Source organism: Candidozyma haemuli (genome assembly GCF_002926055.2).
Source record: "Candidozyma haemuli strain B11899 chromosome Unknown F_2014730914, whole genome shotgun sequence".
Taxonomy (NCBI): Eukaryota; Fungi; Ascomycota; class Pichiomycetes; order Serinales; family Metschnikowiaceae; genus Candidozyma; species Candidozyma haemuli.
The window spans coordinates 573908-599637 of NW_020289912.1; the positions used below are offsets into that span (position 1 = coordinate 573908).

Genomic DNA, 25730 nt, shown 5'->3' on the forward strand with positions numbered 1-25730 from the left:
CTGAATTGGAGTAAGAATTGGGGCGCTCCAGGACGACAGGGTCTTCACCGCGTCGCTTCATCGCCTTGACAATTTTTTTTCTTTCCTCGCTTTTCTTTTATTTCTCGATCGCGCGAAAATCTGTCATTAAGTATGGATGTTTGAATTGTTTTATATGATGCAAAAGATGGGGTAGATCTGAAAATTGGGGTAAAGACGGCACAAGGGAAACAATCAAAGAGTGCTGAGAACGAACAATATTGGACCTTCTCCCCTTGGACAGATTAGCTATAGCGAAAGTTCAGAAAAAAGTAAATGAATGACCTCGGTCTCCTCGCTGGGAGAACATACTGGTCTTGTAAATAATATCTTAATGCCAAAGAACGACACTACCTTTGCCTTTCTCTTCTTCTATTATTAATGCTCACTTCTGGTTGGTCAGTTTTAAGCCTGCTTCATTCTTCACCTTCCACTGATCTCTTATTCACCACCCTGCGTCGGGCCTGAGGGAGCTTATTTTCGTCCGGGTTTCCGCATCAAGCCGGCTTCTCCACTTGACCCCTCAAGCTATCCACAAGAAAGCCCCACGGGTAGATTATCTCGAAACAGCAAGTCTCTGGATATGCATCATAAACAGCTGAAGACTTGTGTCGTCTGTCATGACGTCAAACTGGCCTCCGTACATATGGTTAGGGTTTGTCAGGTAGCTTGTGGAGGGGTTGAGCTTGGCCATGAGGAACCGCGCCTGGGACCCGCCATCATCACAATCAATAAACCGGGGTAAGGGGAATCTATCCTTGAGGATTTCCAAAGCCTCTTCTTTTGGTGCTTCCAAGAACTCTTTAAAGTGCTCGTAGCCTTCCATGTTGTGGTAGTTGGCTTTCCTCCATTGAGCGACAGTGGTACCGTGGTAAATGAGAATTTGGAAAAATGTGTCTAGAAGGAGGATTTTGGTAACTCCTAAAGACATGGAATCAAGCAAAACGGCCTCCGGGTCAGTGTTGGGTTCTCCTGTCTCGGGATCCTCGGCCCCGAATGTATCAATGTCATAAGACAAGAGCGAAGGCTGGATCATGATCAAGGAGTTGTTTACATCCTCGTGCATAAACACATGCCTCAAGAAGCTCGTTTCATCTGGAGAGTTGTTAAACACGCGAATAAACGGTGATCGGCGCAAATGGTACATGAACTGGGGCAATAACGAATACTTGCTTGACAAGCAGAAACTGTCGAGTTGCTTCTTTTGATAGACTCCAAAACGGGCACAGAAATCAACTAGTATTTTGTCGAGGTGCTTCACCACGTCAGTATGGTCATATATGGTTTTGGTGCTGTTGAACACTTGAGTCTGTAGTTTGTCAATGGAACTTCTGGCAATAGACATGAATGCAGCCTCTTGATCAAAGCCTGCTTCCATATTGACAAGGTCGGTGTCTGCAATTACAGCCAAAGGAGTAGTAGTCACTCTTAATCTCTTCTCGCCCGATGGATGCTGATAATGGAAACTGAACTGAATGAAGGCGTGCCCTGGTTGAGGCGAATCTAATTTATCGAAGTAAATGGCGTAGGTGGATTGAGGATTAACGCCACAGAGCTTCCATGCGTTTGTATTTCCTTGGCCAATGCTTTGCGGTGAGACGCTTGAATTTATAAATGTGTTGTCCTTTCGGAGAGGCAATGCTGTCGCATGACCAATAAGGCCTTGGATTTGAAGATCAGAAGTAATTCTGCATTCCAATGTGGCATTGAGTGCCATTTCGATACCCAACTCTTCGGTTTCTTCGTCTGCAGACTCGCGTCTTAGGAACTTGATTAAACTTTGCTTGAAAATAGCAGTGCTAAATGAATCACTCATGACGACTACACCACCTGTAGCAGTGGAGATCTCGTCCATTTCATGAAGCCCAATCTGATCATAACTGCCAATAAATATATCACAGCAAATGCCCATATCGACAAGTGCTCGTGCGATCTTCTCATAAAATGCCTTGGCCAGTTTATATAGCAGTAGATCAACTTTAGCAACACCATTAGCCAAGTTGGGTATAGTCGTGTGCAGAGTCTTTTCTATATCGTGATGTGATCTTATGGGCTCTTTCAAGGCCGTACCCACGACCTTTGCAGGTCCATATGTTGCAATACCTCCAATGAAGCACATAAGGTGGCCTCCGGCAGAATTACCTTTACCCAAAATTGCTTGAAGAACCAATGTACTAACATTGACAGCACAGCCAGTGGCACGTTCTGGTCTATGGTTTGGCAGTATCTGTGGGAAAGCATTATTCTGTAATCTATCAATGATGGTAGAGAGCTGATACTCAGCAAATTCTACCGGCTGTAAAAATCTTTGAGCCACAGAGCTCAATTGAGCATTTTGACGTTGGGCCGCCATACCCACGTTTAGACCTAGAATGGTTTCTATAGTTTTGAGTTCGTACTCCTTGGACCCATTGAACGTGTAGCTGCGGTTAGGGACCAGCAAATCATGAAGCTGTACGTGCTTACCAAACGTGACGATACCAACCAATGCATGTGACGGAAGGTATGAAAGTGATAGAAGAATGGACTCTTTCAATTGAGCAAAAGCCACGGTCACATCCTCTCCCTCAAAACATGTATCAACACAGTAAAAAATATAGGTGGAAGTGCCGCCGTACGGCCAGTAGCATACTCAACTGTGGTGCTTTCAGGTAGAAGGGCACTTGAGTAACTTCCGTCTTCGGAAACTGTGAGTCTGTTTCCAAATCCACAGAACTGGCAATGCCAAACCTCAGGCTGATTGGGTTTGATAGTGACATAAGGATTCAAGATCGCTCGACATTGACGGCACTGCTGCATGTGCAGAATACCCAACCGACGAACTGGCGATTTATCATTATATGGAGTGTAAAATGCTGTCAAGGGAACAATGTTATGTTGACTTTGGAGTCTTGATTTCGGCAAATTGTGCCAGGAAAGACGAAGACCGTCAATATCCTCCTTCTCCTCGAATTCCATCTTGTTGATTTTTCAGGAAGAGTGTTCAACCACCTATGACGGAGAGTAGTGTGGAGAAACGCTTGAAGTGAAGAGTTCAGATGGTTATGTTCATCAGACTCGCGCAAAGAAATGTTCTGCCTCGGTTCCACTCGTGCGAGTGATCCACGAGATGGCTGCAACTTTTGAAGCTGGAAAAGTCTTGCATGAAGATCTTTTTCTTCTTTTTTATTTTTTTCAAATTTTCCAGTTTCTTCATGGATCACTACCAAAGTAGATAGGTAGTGCTCTAATTTCTCTATTTACAACTTGTGCTTCTCCTTGAGATATGATGCTCCGATCCGGAGAGCTGTGCGACTCATATGGGTGCAATATATATAAAGACAATGGCCTCAACGGTGCTCGCGAAGGCTTTGTCCAGAATCACGACTAGTGAAACTTTACTGTTTTACAACATCCTTAAGCACGCCGAATGTTAAAACATCTTCGATTCTTGACGTGCCGCTGAAAAGCATGCTGAGTCTATCGATACCACATCCCCAACCTCCTGTAGGAGGAAGACCGTACTCCATCAGCTGCACGTAGTTCCAATCGGGGATAAGCAGCTCCTTATCGTTGTAGTCGGCTTTTGCCTGTTGTTGGAGCTGGAATTTGTCTGCTTGAGCAAATGGTGAGTTTTCTTCTTCGTAGGAATTGACATACTCTTTACCGTTGATGAAGAGCTCAAAACGCATTGATACTTCGTAACTTCTTCCATCATAGTCAACAGTGGCAGATTTGGCCAAGGGAGACATCAATGCAGGCTGGTTGTAGATAAAAATAGGCGTGTTTGGCTTTTTCAACGAAATGGTTTCTAAGAGATTTCCGCTAAGGTTATCCAAAAGACTGGCTGGCGACTTAGTCGCAGGAAGAGTAAGGCCAATGGTTCGGTGATAGTCCATAAGCGACTCGATAGAAAGTTCACTGGGAAATCTAACACCTGTCCGTTGTTCAACTGTCGGTATGAATTCATATTTGTCATATTCTGGCAGTCTTAACGGCTCTAGTTCCGGAAGTGTCTTGGTAAGAACCCTAATATTGAGCTGCTTTTTGGAAAGTTCCTCGTAGATGTGCCCGATTATTTGCTCCGTAAGTTTCATCAACTCTGCCAAAGACGTAAAGGAACGATAGAATTCGCAAGTCATGAATTCTGGATTATGTGTAGCATCTATACCTTCATTACGAAAGTTTGGACCAATCTCGAAGACTTTGTCAAAGCCGCCAATGACGAGTTTCTTGAGCCATAGTTCGGGCGCCACACGAAGCTGTAACTTTTCTTCGGGCATTGCCTTCAGCTCAGTGTAAAAAGGTTCAGCATTTGCACCAGTACCAGCGCCTGCTACTAAAGGTGTACTAACCTCAGTGAAGTCTCGGTCATTAAGGAAATTTCTGATCGCTTGGGTGACGGCAGCCTTGACAAGGATACGCTCCTTCAGCTCTGGGTTCACCAAGTAGTTCATCACCCGATCACTGTTTATCAACAGTCTATCTTGTACCTTGTTTGGTAAAGTTGCCAAATTGAGACATGGGCTGCAGACTTTGATAGGTGTATTCACTTTTAGAGTTAACTCGCCAACGTTTGTAACTGACGGAAAGCCCACACATGAAATATGGTCTCCCTTTCGTATAGAAGAATGAATTTCCGAAAACTCTTCTTTATCCATGTCACCCAAGAGCTTATTGGATGCACATATCTGGACTTCGGTATCATCCTGGACGATATCTAAGAAAAACAACGCCCTGCCTGCTCGTCTTACAGACGTGACTCTTCCTTCCAATTGAACGGTATCGGGAAGACGTTTCAAGGGTAATTCGTCAAAATTGGTTGTCTGGAACTTGTCGACGAATTCATTAACTCGTAGCACGGGACGATCTGACCTGGTTGATCCAATGGGTGGGTAGTATTGGCTGGGATTTTGGGCCACAATGCTTTTTCTCTGGGCATACTTTGCAACCTCATCTGTACTATACGCTCGTGAGCTTTTTGAAAGCCTTAAAGCGGCCCGGCTTATGTGTGAACGGCTTCTTAGAAGCATTGGTATAACTACTGAGGGTATCTCACTGTGCGATCTTCAGAGACTCGCGGCCCAGAGCAGATGCAGAGAACCTTGATGAAAATGCTTAAACCATAGACTTTCAACACGTCCTGTTAAACCTTGATGATAAAATTGTTGCCAATATGTTGGTTTTCAGTTGCTTTTGGTTACGATAAGTGGATTTTTTCTCATCTGAGACCTGAAGGCATAAAGAAAGCAGTAGTGAAGGGACGACCTATGACGTCCTGAGAATACAGGAAGCTGTCATGACTTCAATTGGAAACTAAGTAAAACTTTTTTAGGTAAGAGCCATTCTCTAGAGAGATGAATGGTCTGCTGACGACCCTCCTCTAGGTTTAGCCATATTGTACATACGAGACTACGCGTAACCATTTAAAGAATTTGCAACTATCTCAACCGAGACATTTCGAAATGGACAAATCGCTATGAGCTAGAATCCGGATAAGCTGTTCATTCTGATAAGTTGAACGTCGCTCAAAGACTAGCTTTGGCTAGAACAAGCGACACGAACATCGACTTTAGATACCCCATACCGTTCCCTTAAAACCGAACATTCTGAGAAAGAGAAATAAAGAAGCTTTCCGGGTTCAGGCAGTTTGCAGACTTAGATCAGAAGTACGAAAGTAGAAGCTTAATTACCACAAAAAGGTCTTGTGGGGTCACTGCCAAGGCAAGAACACCTAAACCATTCCTTACATGGCCCAACCACCACTAATGATGATCATTGTCCCGCCAGACGCGAAAAATAGCTGTGTTTACAAGACTAGAGGCTGACTATAGTGCCAAAGTTAGAGCGAAGAATCAGTATTCGGGACAATGCGATCATTTCCGCATTCAATAAACTTCAATGAACAAAGGCTTCGGGAGGGGAGTACCCCTACAAGCACCACCACTGCTCGAGCCTCGAAGAAACATTCTTAGTAAATTTCCTGATTCTCTGGGCTTTGCTTGCGTAGCATCTCAGTTCAAGATCCGAGGCTAATCCATATTCGTATGTGACATGATTCGACATTTGTGCGGTGACCTTCTCCTCGATCGAAGCCACCCTGATTCTTCACTGAGGCCAAAGACAATGAATCAGATTCTTCGTTGAAGCAAAAGTCTTACAGATTGAAAAGAATATGGAAGAGAAAAAGAAAAAAAGCCCGTGTGAAAAATTCTATCTTCGCTGTTCCTGGCCGCAGCCATATCGTAGGACCCTGTAGGCGAGACGCTCGATTAGCCCAGTCGTCACCGTCAAAAACCATACTTAAGACATGACCAATCTTCGTTCTATGGTGGCTTGTCAAGTTTTTGGTCTTAGTCGTATTGTCTACTCTATTACTGAAGTTAGTATAACTTTTCTATTATTTTTCTTTTTTTCCTCTTTTTTTTTTTTTTTTGCCTTCCTTTCCTGCCTTCTCGTCTCTCGCCCCTCTCTTCCTCTCCTCGTCTCGTCTCCTTGTCCTCAAACATTCCTTACCTATGAAGGAACCGCTCGTGTCGCCTGCACCCGCACCTTGTGCCTTTTTTTCCTAACACGCCAAAGTACCGACTCACCCAGAAACGACCTTTTCACCTTCTAACGAGTGCCAATTGAACACGAAGTTTTCTTCGCTTGTGCTCCCTTTTCAGTTCTTTTTAATCGCTGTTGCGGATGAAGTCCATTTTCCGCAAGAATCGGCGCTCGGTGGCCATGGCCTCCAAAGACGATCTGGACCCTCGTCCCGAGTCTCAAGACCAACTGGATATTCGTTCAGCGGGCTCGAGGTCCACAAACATCATTCGTTCCCTTGTGGTTCCGGCTTATGACTCTGTCACTGTCAAGCACGCGTGGATAAACGCGGCCATCAATCAGCCTTCCCCTTTGGAGCTGCCAGATCTGTCCTTCAGGCTCTATAGGGCTGAGCTCAAGGGCTCCATATTGCATCTTTACAAACCTCCATCGCTGCTCAATGCTCGTCTGTTCCGTATAGGCAGCTCCGAACGCGTCACTGATGGATCTCTGATCCATCAAGTGCCCTCTCTGGCGCAGTCGAATGTCACAGCTGTCTCGTCTGGTAATGGTACGCTGGGGCCCGTACGCCGTTCTCTGGTCATATCGGGCTCTGTTTCAACAGTCCAAGCGGACACATCCACTTCATCCATTAGTGGCCCACTCTCCGCGGCCAAGATTGCTCCGTCTGCTCTGTCACACAATCCTACAAACGTCTCTATGGCAACGAGGTCCGTGACATCTGCTAACACCATCGTTCCAACTATTGATGACGCGTCTTCCGATCCTGATAGTATCCGCTTTCTTGATCGTCGTGTCCCTCATCCAGATTTACGTTTAGATCCCCTGTCTAATACGTTTTTATCCAACAACACTACGGAAGCGTTGGTTCATCACTTTCTTTTTGCAAACAACATCGCTCTGGAACAAGATCCCGTTTCACACTTGACTATAGTTTTCCCCATGTTACCAAATTTCAACGAAGTACTTTCTACCTTGCATGCCATGCTCTCCGCAATATTCGAGCAGAAATTCGGTCAGTTCTCATCCTATAAGCCTTTCACGGATCGAGTACTTGGGCTTTTTGATCATGTGGTTAAACACTTCGGCGGGTTCTTATTAAAAAAGCAGAAGGTTCCATGATGCTAAAAACACTACAGTTGTTTGATCAATATGCTGCAACGGTCTCGCCCGCAAACTTGGCTTCCGTTAAGTCAAACATGCTTACTAAACAGCAAGATCTACTTTCCCTCGTCAACTTTGCTGACCTTGCATCCACCCAGCCCCCTGATCCATTCATTGAGGTAAGTTCCTCTGTTTTCATGAATGACGTAAACTTGTTCGAGTTTGCCTCCTTGATAACCGAACTAGATTTGCACTTTTTCAAATCATGGAATTCAAGCATTGATAAATCTCTTCTTTTATCGTCGCTGGTTGCTGACAGTTCTTCAGGTGATAGATTTTTCAGAAAGAATCCGTTGGTATTCAATAATGATAGTCATGTGCATTATCTAGCAAGGCTTCTTATTTTTCATCTATTCGCTGAGGACACGAGTAACAAGACACCTGAGCGAAGAGCACGCATTCTTGAGCGGTGGATTGACTTGGGGTGTCTTTTGGACAAGTCTGGTAATATGTCATCTTGGTTGGGCATAGCATCAATAGTCTTATCACAACCTGTTTTACGCCTACGTTCAGTATGGTCCTATGTTAACCAAGACTATATCAAACTTTTGAGAAATGATTGGTCTCCAGTACTTTTTGAGCTTGATAGACGGTATTTGGCTACCAGTAACGAAAGCATCGATTTCGGAAAATCTTCATCTGTCCTCTATGGTGAAGAAAACAGTGACCTACTGACTTCGAAGGAATCATATCACATAATGGCACCTCGCGGTTTAGGCAAGATATATTCCAAAGATACTGTGATTCCATACTTCGGCGATCTCTTGATCAACAATATTCCTCACGGAGATGTATCTAATCTCGAAACAGTATGGAAGAAGGTTAATTATTCTTTTGATAGGTGGAATGACTACTTAAAGAATCTCACAAACCTGGCAGATATCATCGGTTATAATCAGGATGTCTTGCGAAGATATAATTCCATGGGCTTCATTGTTTCCAATGAGAGTTTGAATCAAGTTCTTTATCTCGGTGCAAACAAAGATGAAAAAAATGTTCCCTCGGCCTTCTCATCCAACGACAGTGCGTCGTCTGATACATTCTCCGCCGGTACGAAAAAGAAGCTACGAAACGTTCTTTTACGATTGCTCGAACTCAATGAGGAGCCAACAGGGTTAGCAGACGTGATGGCTAGCTCCTTAAAGATGGAGCCAGGTCTCCCTGAGAAGTATCTCAAGCCTCACGAGCCAGAAACCATAGGAACCGGATCGGTTCACAGGCTTCAGCAGATGAATTTAAGCTCCTCGAATCTTTCTGTCAATTCGGTCTCCTCGGGCTATTCTTCCGGTCATGGGGTCTCTGCGTTACATGAGCACGATTCTGCATCAGCTATGGGAAGCCATAGAATCTCTCCAGAAGCAAGATTGCCCACATTTAACAACAACCATTTCAGAATTGACCTTTCGAAGTACGATGACATGATGCAACATCAGAGCTCTGTCGATGAAGACACCAATAAGATCGTTATAAATAATGACTTGACGCTTCGGATAGACGACTTCGTTCCAGATTTCGATGCGTCATCTACGATATCATCAGCAGATAAATCTGATGATGATAAAGCCGATGGTGATGAAGACGGTCTCGGTATTGATGTTGATGATATCTTGAATTCTGACAAGTTTAAGAATTTATCAATTTCCGAAGAACCTCGTGAGGAGACGCAGACTTCAGTTAAGGATAAGAGGCACCGTAGCTATGGCTTGGTGTCTAACTACTCAAATAATCGAGTAAGTCATTTGAGAGCCTCAAAGTACATCCCATGTTTCGCCACAATTGATACACTTATTGATATGATGTTGATTGATTCCACATATTTTGATGAGCTGCATCCGATTGACATGACAGAGTTTCGTTTCGTCTTTTTGCTAAACTACAGTTCCTTTATGTCTACCAAAGAGCTCCTTGATAGCTTGGCGCACCGTTTCGTTCATTCTGGTAACGCAGTCATTTCCATCATGAAAAAGCAGCATCTTGTCAAGAAGGGTGAGTTTGATCCTGTCACGTTTGGAAGGTTTCCTAATTGGGACGTCGACGATGACGTAAAACTAGCTGACTTGGGGGATGTTGACTATGAATTACTTTTAAAGATACAAGTCAATATCTTGAAGGCTCTTCTTGTGCTTCTCAACAACTTTTACTCAAATTTTGCTCATGACTTGACCAACAAGCGCACTATGATTAAGTTTTTCAAGCTATACACAAATGAAATCCTTCAGTGGTACAATTCTAATAAAATTGATAATCACTTGGACAAATATTTTGAAGAGTTGGTCAACTACTACAAAAAGCTTAAGAAATCGTTTGTGAAGAAAACATATAGGCCAGCAGAGATCCTGAAGTTCGATGAATATCTCACCCACGAATTCAGGTTCTCAAATGTTTTGCATGACGTTCCCATGAATCGCAATTTACCAAGCTATAAGAACATTCATAAAGTTGAAAAGTTTATTCACAAGTTTAACAAGCTTCTAGCATTGTTTTACAAGGGAATCAAACCGGAAGATTGGTTCAAGACATTCAACATCCTTGAAAATCAGTTTGAAAACTTTTCGCTCTTAAACTATTCAATATCCAGAAATTCTAACGAGGAGCTGGTAAAGGTTGCAAATATCTTTAGCTATTTCGATAGTTTACACGATGGGTCTGATAATGAGTTCTTAATCGGTAAATTTCCAATCGTTTTCAGAAAACTCTTTAAGCTATATCACAAGTTCAAGTGTTACGTCTATATTCAACTTTGTGATCCGAACATAGCTGTGGAAGAGAGGCTTGATCGCATGAAAACGTTGTTAATAATGGTGAGAATCTCTCAGATAAAAATGGGAGATAGCCAGTTTGTCTTTGAAGGGAACTCTGGAAGTATACCTTCATGTATGGAGAGTGCAATTGTTAATGTTATCTACCATCCAGCAAGTCGCCTGCTTTCGCCACTTTGGATAAGGGCTGCTAATGCTCTTAATTCTTCCTACCATGACTTTACTTCACAAAACTCTTTCAAGGATGTGAATGATCTTCTTCCAATCGGTTTGAAGAGCCAAGATATGATGATGGCTCAAGAGCCCCTTTTGCCGTGCTTTGGTTGGATCTTTGAGTTACTTCTTGATATAAATAAGTGTCCTAACTTCCATGGAAGCAGCATCAACTTCAATAAGAGATATTTGATTTACAAGCTCATTAAGGAGCTTAGTGTTGAAGATGTCGACGACACACATCTTGAGGCTGGAGAGTTTCACTTTTTGTTCAAGTTGGACGAATCCTTATGCCAATCTATAAAGGTGACTGATATATTGCCGTCAGATCGACACAAGCATAGCCTATTCGCTCCTTTGATAAAAGCGCAAATGCAGATAAATGAGGCTGAGATTCTTAAGAAGGAGGGCGGGAACTCGAAAACTCTGGCAGGTGATTATCAGAGCGCAAGGACTAAAAAGCTGTCTAATAGCTTAAGGAGACAATCATTGAACTATAAGACAAATGCATCGTCGAGATTCAAGATTAGTGGCCTTTTCAATAGGCTCAATAATGGGAGCAGCGAAAGAGTCGTTGATTATAAGGAGCTTCCGGAACCAAACTCCTTGATAGACCCTAAAACGAAACCATTGCATACAGTGTTTCTCAAGGACTATAAGATATTCCCTGTCTACCTACTTTCAAACTGTCTCAAGGTTGATTCTGATACCGGGGATGTATTTTATCTTAGGGCGCCAAATGACGAGGAGATGATGGACTGGTCGACCAAATTGGCGTTCGCCAATAGGCATTGGTTCTATTCAAGGACACTTAACTTTAAATGCGTTTCGCTGATGACAACATTTAATATTCCCCTAGAAACCGTTTGTGCGAGGGACAAGGCCAAGGCACCCTTATTCTTGAATGCGATTTACGAAGCTATCGAGCAAGATGGCCTACAGGATGTTGGACTATACCGAATAAGTACTTCTCTATCGGAGCTATCAGCATTGAAACAAGAGATCGATCGGACAGGGTCGGTTGATGTTCATGCTAGGCAGCTTGATGTCCACGCGCTTACAAGTTGTGTCAAACTGTTCTTCAGAGAACTACCTGAAGCTGTCTTGACTGACGAGGTGATAAGGGAGTTGTTCCAATTGAAAAATGATAGTGAAGTACTTACGGAAGGGATGTCAGGGAATGGCTTCTTTGCGGAGCCATACTCTTTTGTGTTGAAAAAGTTGCCTCGTCACAATTATTACACTCTCAAGTATCTTATTGGCCATCTTCATCGAGTGTCAACTAGGAGTGAGCAGAATAAGATGACGGCATCCAACTTGGCAACTGTTATCGGGCCAGCATTAACAGAGGCTAGTTCTGCGGAAGCACTTGTTAGCAATTTTGGATTCATCAATTTTGTGATGGAAAAACTTATTGACCATTGGGACGCTATTTTCAATGCTTCGAGAGAAGATGACTAAGAAGTCGAAAGTATTGTGGAAATGAAGTCATTTCGTATGTAACGGCTAAATAAAATCTATCTACAAGTATATCTCTGTCAGAAGCTCCAAGCCTAATGTCTTTTAACAAATCCATCCCGTCCATGGCGCTTTTTATGTTGAGCTTCCAATCTTCTGTTAGCTTGCTCCATCTTGCTTTTAGCGGATACTCTTTGCTTGTCAGCCATCTGGTGGAACCACTCAGATAAGTTTTTCGGCGATTTCAGAAGATCCTGCTTCGGAGGTTCGGGAAGGTTGTAAAACTTTCTAAAAGCTGTAGTTTTGAAAACCAAACTTTGAACAACCGAGAAAAGGGTACCCACTCCAATATAGAGAGCGACTGCAGCAGAAAAATTCATCGTTACCACGAAAGTAATGGCTGGGAAAACAAAGAAATACTTTTTCATCAAGGGGTTTTGTGTTGAACTTCCAATTTCACCACCTAATCTGATCATAGCCATAACAAAAAGAGCGGAAATACCTTGCAAGCCCCAGTATGGATCCACTTGGGTAAGATCCTGAAACCAGAGGGCACCTTGGTTCTGGAAGCCTTCAACAGGGTATGCGGCCATCTTTCTGAGGCCTTGAAAAATACCGTATGCGAAAGGTACTTGGCACAATGCTAACATAGATTTGGGCAAGGAGACGTCGTGCTTCTTCATGAGTGCTCTTCTCTCAGCGAGAACAATATTTCTCTTACTGTCGTCTGCCCGCATTTCCTCCATCAATAAACTAAGCTGAGGTTGAATGACGGCCATTTTGGCGTTGTTAACAGCAGCCTTGATATAAAACGGGATGAGACAAACACGTAGTAAAAGGGCAGATGCAACGATGGTGCCCCACCATGGCAAACCGCTATAGACGTGAATATACTCAAGATAAGTCTCCATCCAGGACGTCAAGCCCCAGCCTTGAGCCATACCTATCGAGTCCAAGTAACCCAAAGAATCCGAAGTGAGGTTGGTGGCTTCCAGGACGGATTCAGCATCAAAGGAGGGCAACTTATCCTGAATTTCTGAACCAGTACTTTGGGAGTTCAAACGAATGGACGTTCTCTGCAATGAAGCGCTCGAGAGACCTAATGGAGTAATCAAGGAGACGGGTCTCTGAATACTAGAATGCTTAGGTGACAATCTCAAAAGAGATCTAACCGGGGCTGCTTTGGAAGCTGCAAGCCTCAACATTATAACTTGATGAGATGTGCGATAGAGAGCTGAGTGAAAAACTTGACCTGTAACTGGCGTTTTTAGTTGGTGGTGTATACAATATACTAAGGACATATATCACATAACATCTTCAATCTCCCTTTGATGAAAAATTTCAAGTCAACTCGTTGTGTGAAACTAAATCTACGGCAGAACTCATCAGTTGGATTTGATCCGGTGCTGTGGCTTGCCCGTACGGACCGCAACCCTTCCACCCAGAAGGGCCTTGGCCAGTTCATTCAAGACTATGACAGGCTTCCAGGGCCATATAAAAAGCAGCTTTTGCTGCAAAAGCTCCATCCTTCTTATTATGCTAACCTTAAACTTCATAATTTAGCAAGCTCCGGAAGTAACATTTCAATATTCACCCACATCATTGATCATTTGTCGGGGAGGAAAGAAGGTACGCTCAGCAGTCATTTAATTGAGGAGTACATTTGGAGGCTCTTAGCTGAAGAGAATTTGAACGCTGCAGTATCTTTGATTCATGCCGTGCTCGAAGTTGATAGAATTTCCTATTGTGTTTCGAACCAGACGTGGTCTATTGTCGCCTCTAAAGCTTGTGAACTTGGTCACTATGGCGCAGCATCTTTGGTCTATCACGAAGTCATTGATCCCATCACGGCTTACTCCGACTCTCAGTACAATGGATTGGTCAATCCCAATATCCCATTTCTATTATATCCTGATATACTAGCTCGCTTAGCTATCATATTCATGCGTAATGGCAATTATACGGCTGTGGTTGGCATTCAGCAATACTTCAAAAGGTTTTACTCGTACTTTTGGCATAGAACCATCTATAGAAATATTGCTATCGCAAAGGTGGAAGCCTTTGCTTGTGCGGGCAAATTTTCTGATGCCTTATCTGATTTTGTGAGTTTGGCATGGCAACATAGGGGACATAATGTGCTCGTCAAAGGAAAGATTTTAGAGCATAATCTCAAGTATGCTGTGGCACAAAACCTGAAGGAAAGACATGATCGTATCAAGGCAAGCGATGATCCCCTTAATGATTCATCCATAGAGTATAACAAGTATACCCTTCCAGGCAAGAAGTTCAATGCAATTTTTGATGGGGTGATCAACATAGCTGATACACCCTATTTTAACAAACTCATACACCGCAATGTCTCGCGTGTGGTTGCTGACCGCAGCTCTTCTACCGAAAAGCTCGCTAGTTTCGTCGCCTCAAACCACCATGCCCTAATCAAGCCGGTCATGGCCGCTCTTTACAAGGATGGCCTAGTATTCGAGGCATGGGCTGTTCTCACTCAAACTCAGGCTGCATTCCCTCGTTTACATGATAAGATTTTTCTACGAGGTGGAGAAGTCTTCCTTATGACATTCAGGGCTGCGAAAGCCAAGTTTGAATCATCCCGTCTCACTAACCCAGAGGTTCGGCAATTGGGTGACATCTTGCTCGCTTGTCGTAACCTTTGTCTGAAAGTGTCTGATAATGGTTGGCCTCGTGAGTGCCGTGTTGCTTGCCTTCAGGCTCTTCTTGCGTGTCCATCGACGTCTAGAGATGCTTTAAGACAGTTTCTTTTTGAATGGAACGCCGAACATCAATCCTTCAATAAGTCTTCTACATCTACGTTGCATTATGCTCTAAACAAGAGCGATTACGAAAAGCTCGTTGCATTTAATGTTGGGGATGATCTTCTATCTCATGTGTCCCCCACTTTCTATATAGACTTGTAAATATAACATAGAATTTGTCCTTAATCCTGTCTTGGGGGCCTTACTTGATGAATTCTCACATCCTCGCTGTTTTGAAGATCCCCAACCGCTGTGATATCCTGAGGAGTAATAAAAATGGATTGAGCATTGGATGAACGAAGCTCGTGTATCAAAAGCCTGATCGCTATAGTACGGTTCACAGAATCCATGAACACATCAAACTCATCCAATCCACACACTCTTGGCTTCATAACTTTCCATATACTAAGAAGGAATGCAATTTGAGTGAACGACTTTTCACCACCAGACAAGGACTGGACTGCTCTACTTTGCTTATCATCTTTCGTTTGGACCTCTGTGATGACACGCTTCTTGGCAAAGTCAAACTCAAGTTTGCCTTTGAAGCCTCTCAAAGCAAGGCAATGCTCAAATGACAGTTTGGCTCGTGTGAGCTTCTCCTTGATTGTAATATTGAGATTCTCAAACCTCGAATTGAGATCATTCTCAAGAGTGATTCTCGCATTCTCTAAATCTGTTAAGCTTGTCTCACATTTGTTTTTATTCCCTCTCGCTTCAATTAGCTCGTCCAGTATTTGTTCAAATGTCTTACTATTGCTCTTTTCTGCCTCCTCAATAGCCTGTTGGATGTTGACATACTCTGTAGTGATAGATTCAGTTGTATCATTGTCACCAATGTTTGCCTCCTCTTTGGTGCAACGAGATTGAGCTTCTGACAATAATTCGTCACGCTTCTTTTCGTCCTCAGCTCTTTTCGTTGTACGATTTTCAATGTCCTGTCTTAACTCTTCTTCTCTGCATTTGCTTGCCTCCATATCCGCTTTCACGTTATCAATTTCTTGTTTCACCGACGAGATCTGTTGTTGTATGACCACCATTTGGTCGTTGATCTCTTTTTTGCCATTTTGGACCGATTCAAGTTCAGAGCGTTTAGTCTTCTCGATGCGTTTAGCTTCCCTGCCATTCTCAGCAACCTCAACAAACATACCTTCCCGAGTCTTGATCTGGTTCTGGAAGTTGGCAATCTGCGATTTTAAACTTTCGATTCTTCCAAAATCACCTTCTTCGGCTAATATTCTCTCAGTAGAAAAAATTTGATTTTGGATTTCTTTCAAATGCTGGCGCTTTTCATTAAATTCACGTTGTAATGCAATTTTGTTCTGATTCCAAGCACTTTTGATTCTATTTCTTTCCTGCTGCAACCGAGATTCTTCTTGGCGTAGGTCTTCTAGATCGGTCCGTAAGCCCGAGTCCGATGCTTTGCCAGCAAGCTTTCGGAGGTCATTGGAATAGAAAACAGGATCTCTGGTAATGCCGCCTCCTTTCCCACGGGCCAACCTAATACCGGACTTTTTATCATTAAGGCAAAATGCGCTTCTAACTTCCATGACACGAGTGAGCTCTTCTGCTTTACTGATCGTATCGCATATAATCATATCCTCAATGTTATTCAAATCAATGAGGGTATATAAAACATCCTTAACCTGGATATCGAGAGTCTCCAACACTGTGACGGAATCAGGTACGCTAACCGTAGAGTAATTAAACTTTTCGAACTTTCTCACGATAATGCCTTTGTGAATTCTTCTGCTTTTCATGAGGTCAGCTAAAAGTCTTCTGTCATGTTCGTCGCTAACAACGAAGGAATCAAGTGGTCTTTGTAAGAAGGCGTTAATCAAGTCGGCCCAGCGACTGTATTCTTCCTTGACACTCACGAAACAGCCAACGGGTCCAATGGGCTTATGATGCCAATTTCTTTCATCATCTATGGCCCTCAAGAGGGATTGTATTGTTACTCCAAATGCAGCATACTTATCGTTCTTCGTTTTCTCGATACTTCGGATTTGGTTCTCGATACCTTGCTTCTGATACCTTATGTCTTGTAGTTTTCTGGTTACTCCCATTAATTCAGGACTTTCGTCATCGACCTCAGTTAACGCCTGCTGAGCCTGATCTTTTTGGCTGACAAGCTCTTCCAGGCGACAACGAAGCGCAGCGAGTTTTTCCTTCATTTGCTCCTTAGATCCACCGTTAATTTCATCAATTTTTTTTTGTTCTTTATCAATTTGCGCCTGAAAATCCCTGATCTGCTTGTTAAAATCATCAACTTCCAATTTATAGGTGTTCAAATCATTTCTAAGATGTTGAGTTTGTTTCGTTGCATCACTTGCTTCAATTTCAGCGCGTTCCACTTCCGCTAGTTTAACTTCAAGCAACTCACTGATCGTTCCATATTCCTTGTTGAGGCTCATCATCTTCTCCTCGAGAACAGTGATGGTGCTTTTTTTCTCGTCGGCCAGGCTATTGAGATGGGCGACATCTTCGAATAACTTGTCAATCTCAGTTTGCTTCTTTCGGAGCCTTCGTTCCATGACTTCAACGTTATACCAGTACATTTTACCATTTATCCGTTCAGATTGCTCTCGAAGATTATGAGAATGCTTGTACTTATGATAAGTCCTTTCACATTCTTTGTACTTTTGGCAAGCATCCTCAAAATACTCCTTCGCTACTCTCAGCCTCTGTTGTAAGTTCATTATATTCTTCGAGGCATCCTGGTAGTTCAGAAGGATTGATTGGATATTGGTACCTTCACTAAAGTGGGTAAATCGTGATTGTTCTGTACTGCTAGCAATGAATTCACGGGCTTTATCCTGAGAAAGAAACGAAAGCGGATTATTGACAACAATGAAGAACTTTTGAAGGATCTCATCTAATGTCTTCTTTTTCGTGGAGACTACCGTCCCGTTTTCGCTTCGGATATAGTAGTTGTTGGTGCCTTCACGCAGAAGCTTACGTTCCACAATAATCTTAGATCCATAGACACCCTTTTCAAAAGAATCTAGACCCTCATTGTCAATTTCCACAATGATACGTGCCGTGGACTTTCCATCTTTGATAAGACTTTTGATGGAGGAACCCCTGCTGGTATCAGTTGCCTTTGCCCCCAAACCAACAGAGATACCAGTAATAATAGCACTCTTTCCGGACCCGTTTCTTCCAATAATAAAGTTCATTTGAGGGCCAAAGTCCAATTCGAAGTGGTCATGGCACATGAAGTTCTTGAGAATGAGTTTCTTGATATACCCAGCCTTGTTACGGTGGTCTGTTTCCTCCTCATCTTCCGAATCGTCGCTTGTATCTTCATCATCACCAAGTTTACGACGCTTCTGTGCCAATAGTTGGGACATGTATTGTTCAGCAGACTGCCCAGACTAAGAGTTAGTAAACAAATCGAAAGTGTCCTATTTGAGGTTTTATACATACTTCCACTTCAAATGCCCGTTTGCTGGGCACCTCCCCATCAGAGCTCCCTAAACTTTCATCGGGTTCTGACGTCGTCATCGTGGGGTTAGATCAGATCAGTGATGGTGTTTGGTTAATTGATGGCGCATACAAACCTACGCGCGTTGATGCTCCACACCAAACAGAGGGACGTGAGCAAAATGAGAATAGATACAAAATCCCACAAAAAATATGAAGACAAATCGATCTTCTTGAAGAAGGATGCTTTGATGGTGTTTGGATTTTAGAAGGCTAGTATTTATATTTTAAGGATTTAGTCAAGAAGGCAAGAGATGCAGCTTTTGGAAACCAGATTTCTTCTTTATCTCTTTTCCATACAAAGTACCTCGACTGATATGAAGAAGTGAAGCAAATTAATGTTCTATGTAATTATTATGTCATCCGAGAGCGGGATGTGTGAGCACTTCACCGGAACTGGTTCGATTCTCGGGATTATGCCTCAACCAGGGAGGTTTTCTTGATACTCGAATCATCTACTGATGGCGATTCGTGTGGTACGAGATCAAGCATCGTCTCCTTTCTGTCCCAAGCCGTAAACGAATTCCCGGTGATCCATGAGTAAATATAAAGCGCAGCAAGTCTTAAACCGGCAAACATAAGAGCGAAGATAACGCCACCGCAGAATGTGACCGTAAACGCACCGAAGGGGCCCCAATCTTCCAGGTCGTAAAGACCATTCCAGATCAACATGAGTTTACCACCCTCTTCAGCACTGTTATAGTAGACTGCTCCAAACACAAACACACCAAGTAAAGACCCAAGACCACCTACCATGACATCCCAGCCTCTGAGAAACCAAAAGTATCTGTCACTCAATCCAAGGAAAATGCTTGGAATGATTGCCGCCGAAACCAAGTCAGCAATCAAGTAGATTTGCAAGATGTCATCTGCAACCTTAACCGCCAATACAATAGAGGGAATCATGACAAGAACGACCAAGCCACGAACCCAAATCATTTTGAGTCTATTTCTGAAGACATCATTTGAAATAGTTGACACCATAGCACTCTGTAAAGAATCAAAAGTACATGTAGACAAGCAGATCACAAAGATCAACACAAACGCCGAAAGCCAGGCAGGCATCTTAGACAATAAAATGAAGAAGGCATTGTAGCCCTCGTCATCTCCTCTTTCAAGATCTCCAGACCATACAGCAAGGAAACCGGTGGTGCCCACCAAGGTACAAATGACAAATGTGACGAAAGACGCAATTGAGCACCCAATCCAAAGATCCTTGTCTGTTTTACTAGCGAAGGTTCGCAACCAAAAACCTGCCATGAAGCAGTCATTTGTAAAAATGGCCACTGGCAAAATCCATACCAATTGCCAGCCCAACTTGTTGGCTTCTAATAACCCAGATGGCCCGACTGCGGAGGTATCAATTTCAATATATGAGCCCATTCCAGCAGCACAGATGATAACCAAAACAATTACCAAAGCTCCTTGGAAATTGTCAGTAATGAAGCTGACTCTGAATCCACCAAAAGATGTGTAAATGGTAGTCACCACACACTGAACGATGACAGCAGCCAAAGCGTCAATGCCAGTGAGTGTTTCGATAGCGCCTCTTACAGCTGACAACTCACCGATCATGAACAAGAACATGGTGAGACAAGTGAAGAACGAAAGATACAAAGATGCAACGGCGCCATACCTTTGCCTTACCCATTCAGTGAAAACGAAGCCTTCAGGACATCTTCGACGAATTAGCGGGCCGACAGCTGCAAACATGAGGATTGGTAGGGAGCCTGAAAGCGTGTACACCAATAGACCATGAAGTCCACTAATGTTACCAATTTGAGCATAAGTCGTCAATATACCACAACCCATGGCTAATGTTAGCATAAGCGTTGAAAATCTACAACAGACTACGGGCGCTGTGTCATGGACACTGCTGAGATAAGCGAGAAGCTGAGAAGCTCACTCACGACGACGAGATTGGATGTGAGACATGGCACAAGCAAGCAGGTTACAGTAGTGAATGTTTAATGATCACTGGTAAACTGCTGAATGTTAATGCAACTCTGAGCCTCCTCACACAAGTACTAACTTGATCAAGTCCGAACGGTATAATCTCAGCCGCTCCTGTCATCCACACCAGCACGCTAGTATGAAAAACGGAAACTGCACCCGCTAGCAAGTTGCAAAAAAAAATAAGAATCATCGAATAAGTAAAACAAACATACCTGATGCCACGAAATTGACGGCAAGGGGAAGGCCTCTTTGAGTATTGTTACTTGACAAGAAGTTGCTTTGTTTGCCATATTTCCATGCGAGGAACAATCCAGTAGCAAGCAAAAAGACATAAGTCATGTAGATGATGGCATTATAGCCAGGGGCGTTGATAGAGCCCATTATTATCCAACTTCCTTAAAGTGAAAAAATTTTCAACTCAAGCTTCAATGAGGAAATGAGACGTTTTATATAATGCAAGCGTAAGGAAAAAAGGAAACCAAATTGTCTTCATAATGTGGTTGTTGCCTGCAGTGCGGCATCAGCTGCGTTCCCGGTCTAGGGTCTTTTGACTCTTCTACGATGCCCATGCGCTTACGGGGAACGCCTCAAAGGAGACGCCGCACACACACACAGTTGGCATTCCTGTGAGAAAAACAGCAGATCCGCATCTCCTAATAACGGACACCGTAGACGCCATAAACATTCTTTAGAGTGACCAAAGGTCTCGAAGATGAATTTATAACATTTCCGTGCACTATATTAAATTGGGAAAAAAACAAGTGCTCCACGGGAGGTTCGAACTCTCGACCTTCAGATTATGAGACTGACGCTCTGCCTACTGAGCTAGTGAAGCCACTTTTAACTTCTAAGAAAAACTGTTAATTATAAACTAGTATTTGAGTCTCCAGCTTTAAAATGCCTATTCAAAGAGTTCACCATAATTATTTGTGGTGTTTTAAGCTTCATGAGAAATTTCAGCTAAAAATCAAAAATTTCTGATCCACCAGTTTCGACTGGTACCAGAAAGGACGACCCTCCAACTACGGTCGAACCCACCCCATCTTATGAGGCTCCCTCAGAAGATGAAGATGGGGATGACGCCATGGACCAATCGGTGGAAATGGTCCTGGACTCCTCGCCAAGTGCTCCACCTTCCCCTACCTTGCCAGAACCAACTCCTTCCACCTTGCCAGAACCAACTCCTTCCACCTTGCCATCTGTCGCCGAAAGGGAAAGCACCGTCGCTACAGTCCCTGATGCCACCCAGACCACTCAGGACACTATGTCCACTATGCCAGGACTCCTGGGCATTCTCGGAGCCGCTGCTCCAATTTCGGAGTCATCTCAAGACTCCATGTCTACAAGGGTTCCTTGTCCGGGTTGACCTTCCCAACCCACCCCAACACCACATTGGCTAAAGAGAAAGCCGAAGTGATCCCCATTGTATCCGAAGAGGAAGACCCATTTGCTTCGGAAACCAACCCTCAGCCAACCTCACAAGAAAACGAGGACGTGGCTGCCCCAGAAGTTCTTGACCAAGACATGGATACGGACGTGGATGAACAGGGAGAAGAGGCTGTCTCTATCCCTGCGACACCGACCCCAACGCGTCGAGGTCTACAAGAACATCAACTAGGAGAAGCTCTACAAGAAAACAAGCTACTCCTTCTCGACGCAAACCGGCACCTAAACTCGGCCCCTTGAGGGACGATGTGGCTCTCTCGCCAGAGAGGGGGACCATCGCTTCCCGGACGAGATCTAGGTCGCCATCCCCAACTCGCCAAGCTCGCCCCTCGATTGCTAGGGATCCAACCGAAGTGCTGGATGCCGTGAGGATCACCGATCTTATTGACGAGTTAACCACGGAGCACGCAGCAGAGAAGCAGCGTGCAAGGAAATATTGATGATAGAGGAGCGTATCATTCAATTTAAACACCCGTCAATTCGAAGACGAGAGGGTGTTTCCACCACCAATTTCAAGTTTGGCTCTTTCAATATCCAGAAAACAAATAATTTAGTTACAGTGGCACATCTAGCCGCAGATTTTGACATTCTATTCATTCAAGAGTTCAAGGCTACCGACAGCAACGTGGCAGCCATGAAAGATTACGCAAGGGCAAGGGGCTTAGACTTCTTTTCCACACCCGCAAGGGCCCAACGATTCAATACCACTGGGATTTTTGTCAAGCAAAGACACTTCAAAGTCTTAGGGGAGTATGAACTCGGCAGTAACTCTGTGTTTCATCACAGATCTACCGACATACGGATTGAAACGTCAATGGGGGAACAGATATTACTCCAGAATTTCTATCTTCCGACTCAAGACAAGAACAAGCAAGCAGAGATTATTGATGATACGACGATTGGGTTTATCCGCCTCAGGGAGGCATACCCAACTTTACAGTTAATTTATGGTGGTGATCTAAACCATTCGGTGGAAGACTCAACGCCAGCGGAGGTACGCGCTAGGTTGGCTATCAAAGATTTGGACAACACCTGCAACACAGAAGATTTAGCAGTTTGGGACAGGCGTATTGCGGATGTTCCAACTAACACATCCTATCTATCCAATCGGAGGATTGATCGTTTTTACTTTCCAAGGAGCTGGCGCCTCAGAGCAAGACGGTATCTGACCGCCAAGCATCCTGTAATCACTTCCACTCACGTCGTTATATCGGTACGTTTTCACCTCCACCCTCAGAAGGACCTCCACATTGGGAAGCCACGATTTGTCTTTCCACTTGGACGGCTCCTTCCTCCGTTCTCTGATAAAGAGGTTCGGAGAATACCACATGATAAAACGATTGATGAGGCTATATTTCAGATTAAAAGCGAAGCTATGGACCACCTCAAGTTTATGAGCTTAGTGCGGAGAAGGCAGCCAGAAGTGGCAAATCAATTGATCAAAGAGGGCGTTCACATGCTGAAGGCCGGTCATATTGATCAATCTACAAAGCTCTTCTTCCAGCACAAGCGCACAGATCCAATTGTTACTCAAAAACTTTCGAATTCGGAGAAACAGAGAGAAGCAGAAGATACGTTAGGGATGATTCTTATAGCGACCGACTATTACAGGGAACTTTATCAATCACCCCCAACAGTGGAACCAGAACAAATGCAAAGGTTTTTGAGTCCAGTGGGAGACAATCTCTCAGACTCACAAAGGGCCGCCCTTAACAGACGATTTACTCAGGATGAACTTCTCCAAGCCCTTCGGAAAATGGAGAAGTCTTCAGCACCAGGACCCGATGGTATCCAGAACTCAGTGTTAGAACACTTCTGGGAGGATGTCGGCCCCATACTCACACGCGAGGCTAATAACATGATGAGGACAGGAAAGTTACCACAGAGTTTTAAGAAGGTTTTGATTACGCTCATTCCTAAACGTGATCAAAACCAGTCTACGGAAATTGCAAACCTTAGACCTATCTCACTCACCAACACGACGCTTAAGGTGGTGTCGAGTGCAGCCTGCAATAGGCTACAGAAAGTGCTTGACAAATTGATAGGTCCTTACCAAAGAGGTTTCATTAAAGGTCGCCATATCAATCATAATACCATGGAGTTCTTCACCATGGTCCAGCTTATCCAGGACAATAGAGAGAAGACCAAAGCTTCGTATTATCAGGCTATTTTGATGGCTGATTTTACTAAAGCGTTTGACCGCATCTCTCATCAGTATATCCAAGCCGTTCTTGAAAAAATGCACATTGGGACCAAAATGTGCCGATTGCTTATGCTGTTGCTTAAGGGCCAGTTTGCTCAGATTAGAATGAACAATTGCGGAGGGCCTCATTTCCCACTAGATTGTGGAACGAGGCAAGGGAATCCACTCTCTCCTTTACTCTTCAACATCGCGTTGGAGCCGTTATTGTTGCATTTAAAGCTACTAGAAGGAATTAAGCTAAGCTATGGTGATATCAAACTTGGGCGAATGCAATACCATGCATTTGCAGATGACGTCAACATCTACTTAGCCAACTTGAGAGACTATGCACATGCCGCCAAGTGCATTAAACGTTTTGAAAGAGCCAGTAATAGTAAGGTTAGTGCATCGAAATCCAAACTCATAGGATTTAGGCGTGACTATCCCGAGCAAGAACAAGATATTTTGCCCTACCCACAGAGTTATATCAAGCGGGAAGAGCTAAAATATTTGGGGATTAGCATGAAAGGGGTGAACTGGCGGCATTTCATCTACTACCTTCCATTTATGACCTACAAGCAAGGATACAGAGGATTGGATATCATCAGTAAGACTATCGGGACCAACATGTTCGTGAGTTCCAAAACCATATACAAGGACTTGGTCCAGTGTATGACAGAGAAGGAACTTCGAAATATTGACGATGCTATTCAAAGAATGTTTAAAGGGGTCCTGGCACCAAAATTATATGCTAGACCAAAGAAAGGCGGTTATGGCCTCATTGAATTGAGTTCACAGTTACAAGGACATCGTGCCAAGGTGTTAGCTAGAACACTTGGTGACGATCAGCTGTGGTTCATCAAATACTTGAGGGCGAAGATGCTTCACCACGTTGTGAAGATTTTCCATAACAACCGACGTGCCAAAATAAGACAAAGCCATGGGCTTTATTGGGAAGAATTTCTCTTTGAAGCCAATGGACGTTATTTCGAGAACTTGGAGTGGACATTTACTGAGAACGAAATTCAGTATATCGAAGCTTGGAAGAAATTAGTTAAAGGAACTCGAACCACTCACCCGGCCACAATAGCCTCGAGGGTTCGAGTGGAGGATGTGGAGCTGATCTTGGGGATCCCGGGCCACCCAAGACCACATGAATCTCAGCAGCTCAATACTGGGATCTTCACCTCCAGAAGCCGAAAGAAACAAGAAGAGAAACCACCAATTATGCCAGGAAGATTCAGAGAAATTTGCCCAGAGGCCCGACCTATCAAGAGATGGGACAAATTCTGGAAAAGTTTACACCGCGAGGAATGGCTCAAGAGAAATGAGTTTGGGGCCATTCATCATTTCAACTTTGGATCTTATGTTCCTATCCATGACAAACCTGCTCATGGAATGACGCTATGCCATTTATGCCAACAACAGCACAGACAGGACAATATGCTCCGTCACATTTACAATGAATGCCATGTCTCAAAATTCTGGTGGGGGCGAATGGGATTCCCACGCCCCATGAATCTTCGGGAGATGTTAGCTCCTGAGGATGTGACTTTTGGGAACCTAAGACGATTGAATTGGTTCGTTAAAGTCGTCCGGTTAAATTTCTCGCGACGACGGAGAACAGCTAAGGATGGAATTATAAACCCTCCTTTGCTGGTTAGAGCTATGAAATCAGCGATGCAGAAGGTTCTGCCGATGGGAATATAAGACCATACGAGCAGGCTACAACGCAAGGACAGAGTTATAGAGACA

At 43.7% G+C, this 25730-nt stretch overlaps 7 protein-coding genes and 1 non-coding gene across 8 annotated transcripts; 3 read left to right on the forward strand and 5 right to left on the reverse strand. All coding sequences in view use genetic code 12, as the record gives it.

Moving 5' to 3' along the window:
- Positions 1-574: 574 nt before the first annotated feature.
- On the reverse strand, positions 575-5030 carry CXQ85_003935 (uncharacterized protein; the record flags this gene model as incomplete). The annotated part of the gene is made up of 3 exons (XM_025487569.1): positions 575-2580; positions 2637-2976; positions 3408-5030. 3 exons carry the CDS (start codon positions 5028-5030, stop codon positions 575-577), a joined length of 3969 nt encoding a protein of 1322 aa, XP_025344585.1.
- A 1657-nt stretch (positions 5031-6687) lies between these two features.
- Positions 6688-12143, forward strand: BEM2 (Bem2p; the record flags this gene model as incomplete). The annotated part of the gene is made up of 2 exons (XM_025487570.1): positions 6688-7659; positions 7686-12143. The coding sequence occupies 2 exons, from the start codon at positions 6688-6690 to the stop codon at positions 12141-12143; spliced, it is 5430 nt and encodes a 1809-aa protein (XP_025344586.1).
- A 92-nt stretch (positions 12144-12235) lies between these two features.
- On the reverse strand, positions 12236-13345 carry CXQ85_003937 (membrane insertase; the record flags this gene model as incomplete). Its single annotated transcript, XM_025487571.1, has 1 exon — positions 12236-13345. One exon carries the CDS (start codon positions 13343-13345, stop codon positions 12236-12238), a length of 1110 nt encoding a protein of 369 aa, XP_025344587.1.
- A 126-nt stretch (positions 13346-13471) lies between these two features.
- On the forward strand, positions 13472-15070 carry CXQ85_003938 (uncharacterized protein; the record flags this gene model as incomplete). The annotated part of the gene is made up of 1 exon (XM_025487572.1): positions 13472-15070. One exon carries the CDS (start codon positions 13472-13474, stop codon positions 15068-15070), a length of 1599 nt encoding a protein of 532 aa, XP_025344588.1.
- A 20-nt stretch (positions 15071-15090) lies between these two features.
- On the reverse strand, positions 15091-18258 carry SMC6 (DNA repair protein; the record flags this gene model as incomplete). Its single annotated transcript, XM_025487573.1, has 1 exon — positions 15091-18258. One exon carries the CDS (start codon positions 18256-18258, stop codon positions 15091-15093), a length of 3168 nt encoding a protein of 1055 aa, XP_025344589.1.
- A 547-nt stretch (positions 18259-18805) lies between these two features.
- Positions 18806-20203, reverse strand: CXQ85_003940 (uncharacterized protein; the record flags this gene model as incomplete). Its single annotated transcript, XM_025487574.1, has 1 exon — positions 18806-20203. One exon carries the CDS (start codon positions 20201-20203, stop codon positions 18806-18808), a length of 1398 nt encoding a protein of 465 aa, XP_025344590.1.
- Positions 20204-21109: 906 nt separating this feature from the next.
- CXQ85_003941 lies at positions 21110-21182 on the reverse strand. The gene has a single exon. It is a non-coding gene; the product is annotated as a tRNA-Met (tRNA).
- Positions 21183-21431: 249 nt separating this feature from the next.
- CXQ85_003942 (RNA-directed DNA polymerase) lies at positions 21432-25725 on the forward strand (the record flags this gene model as incomplete). The annotated part of the gene is made up of 6 exons (XM_025487575.1): positions 21432-21702; positions 21756-21944; positions 21989-22216; positions 22285-22860; positions 23239-25425; positions 25697-25725. The coding sequence occupies 6 exons, from the start codon at positions 21432-21434 to the stop codon at positions 25723-25725; spliced, it is 3480 nt and encodes a 1159-aa protein (XP_025344591.1).
- Between the last annotated feature and the right edge of the window lie 5 nt (positions 25726-25730).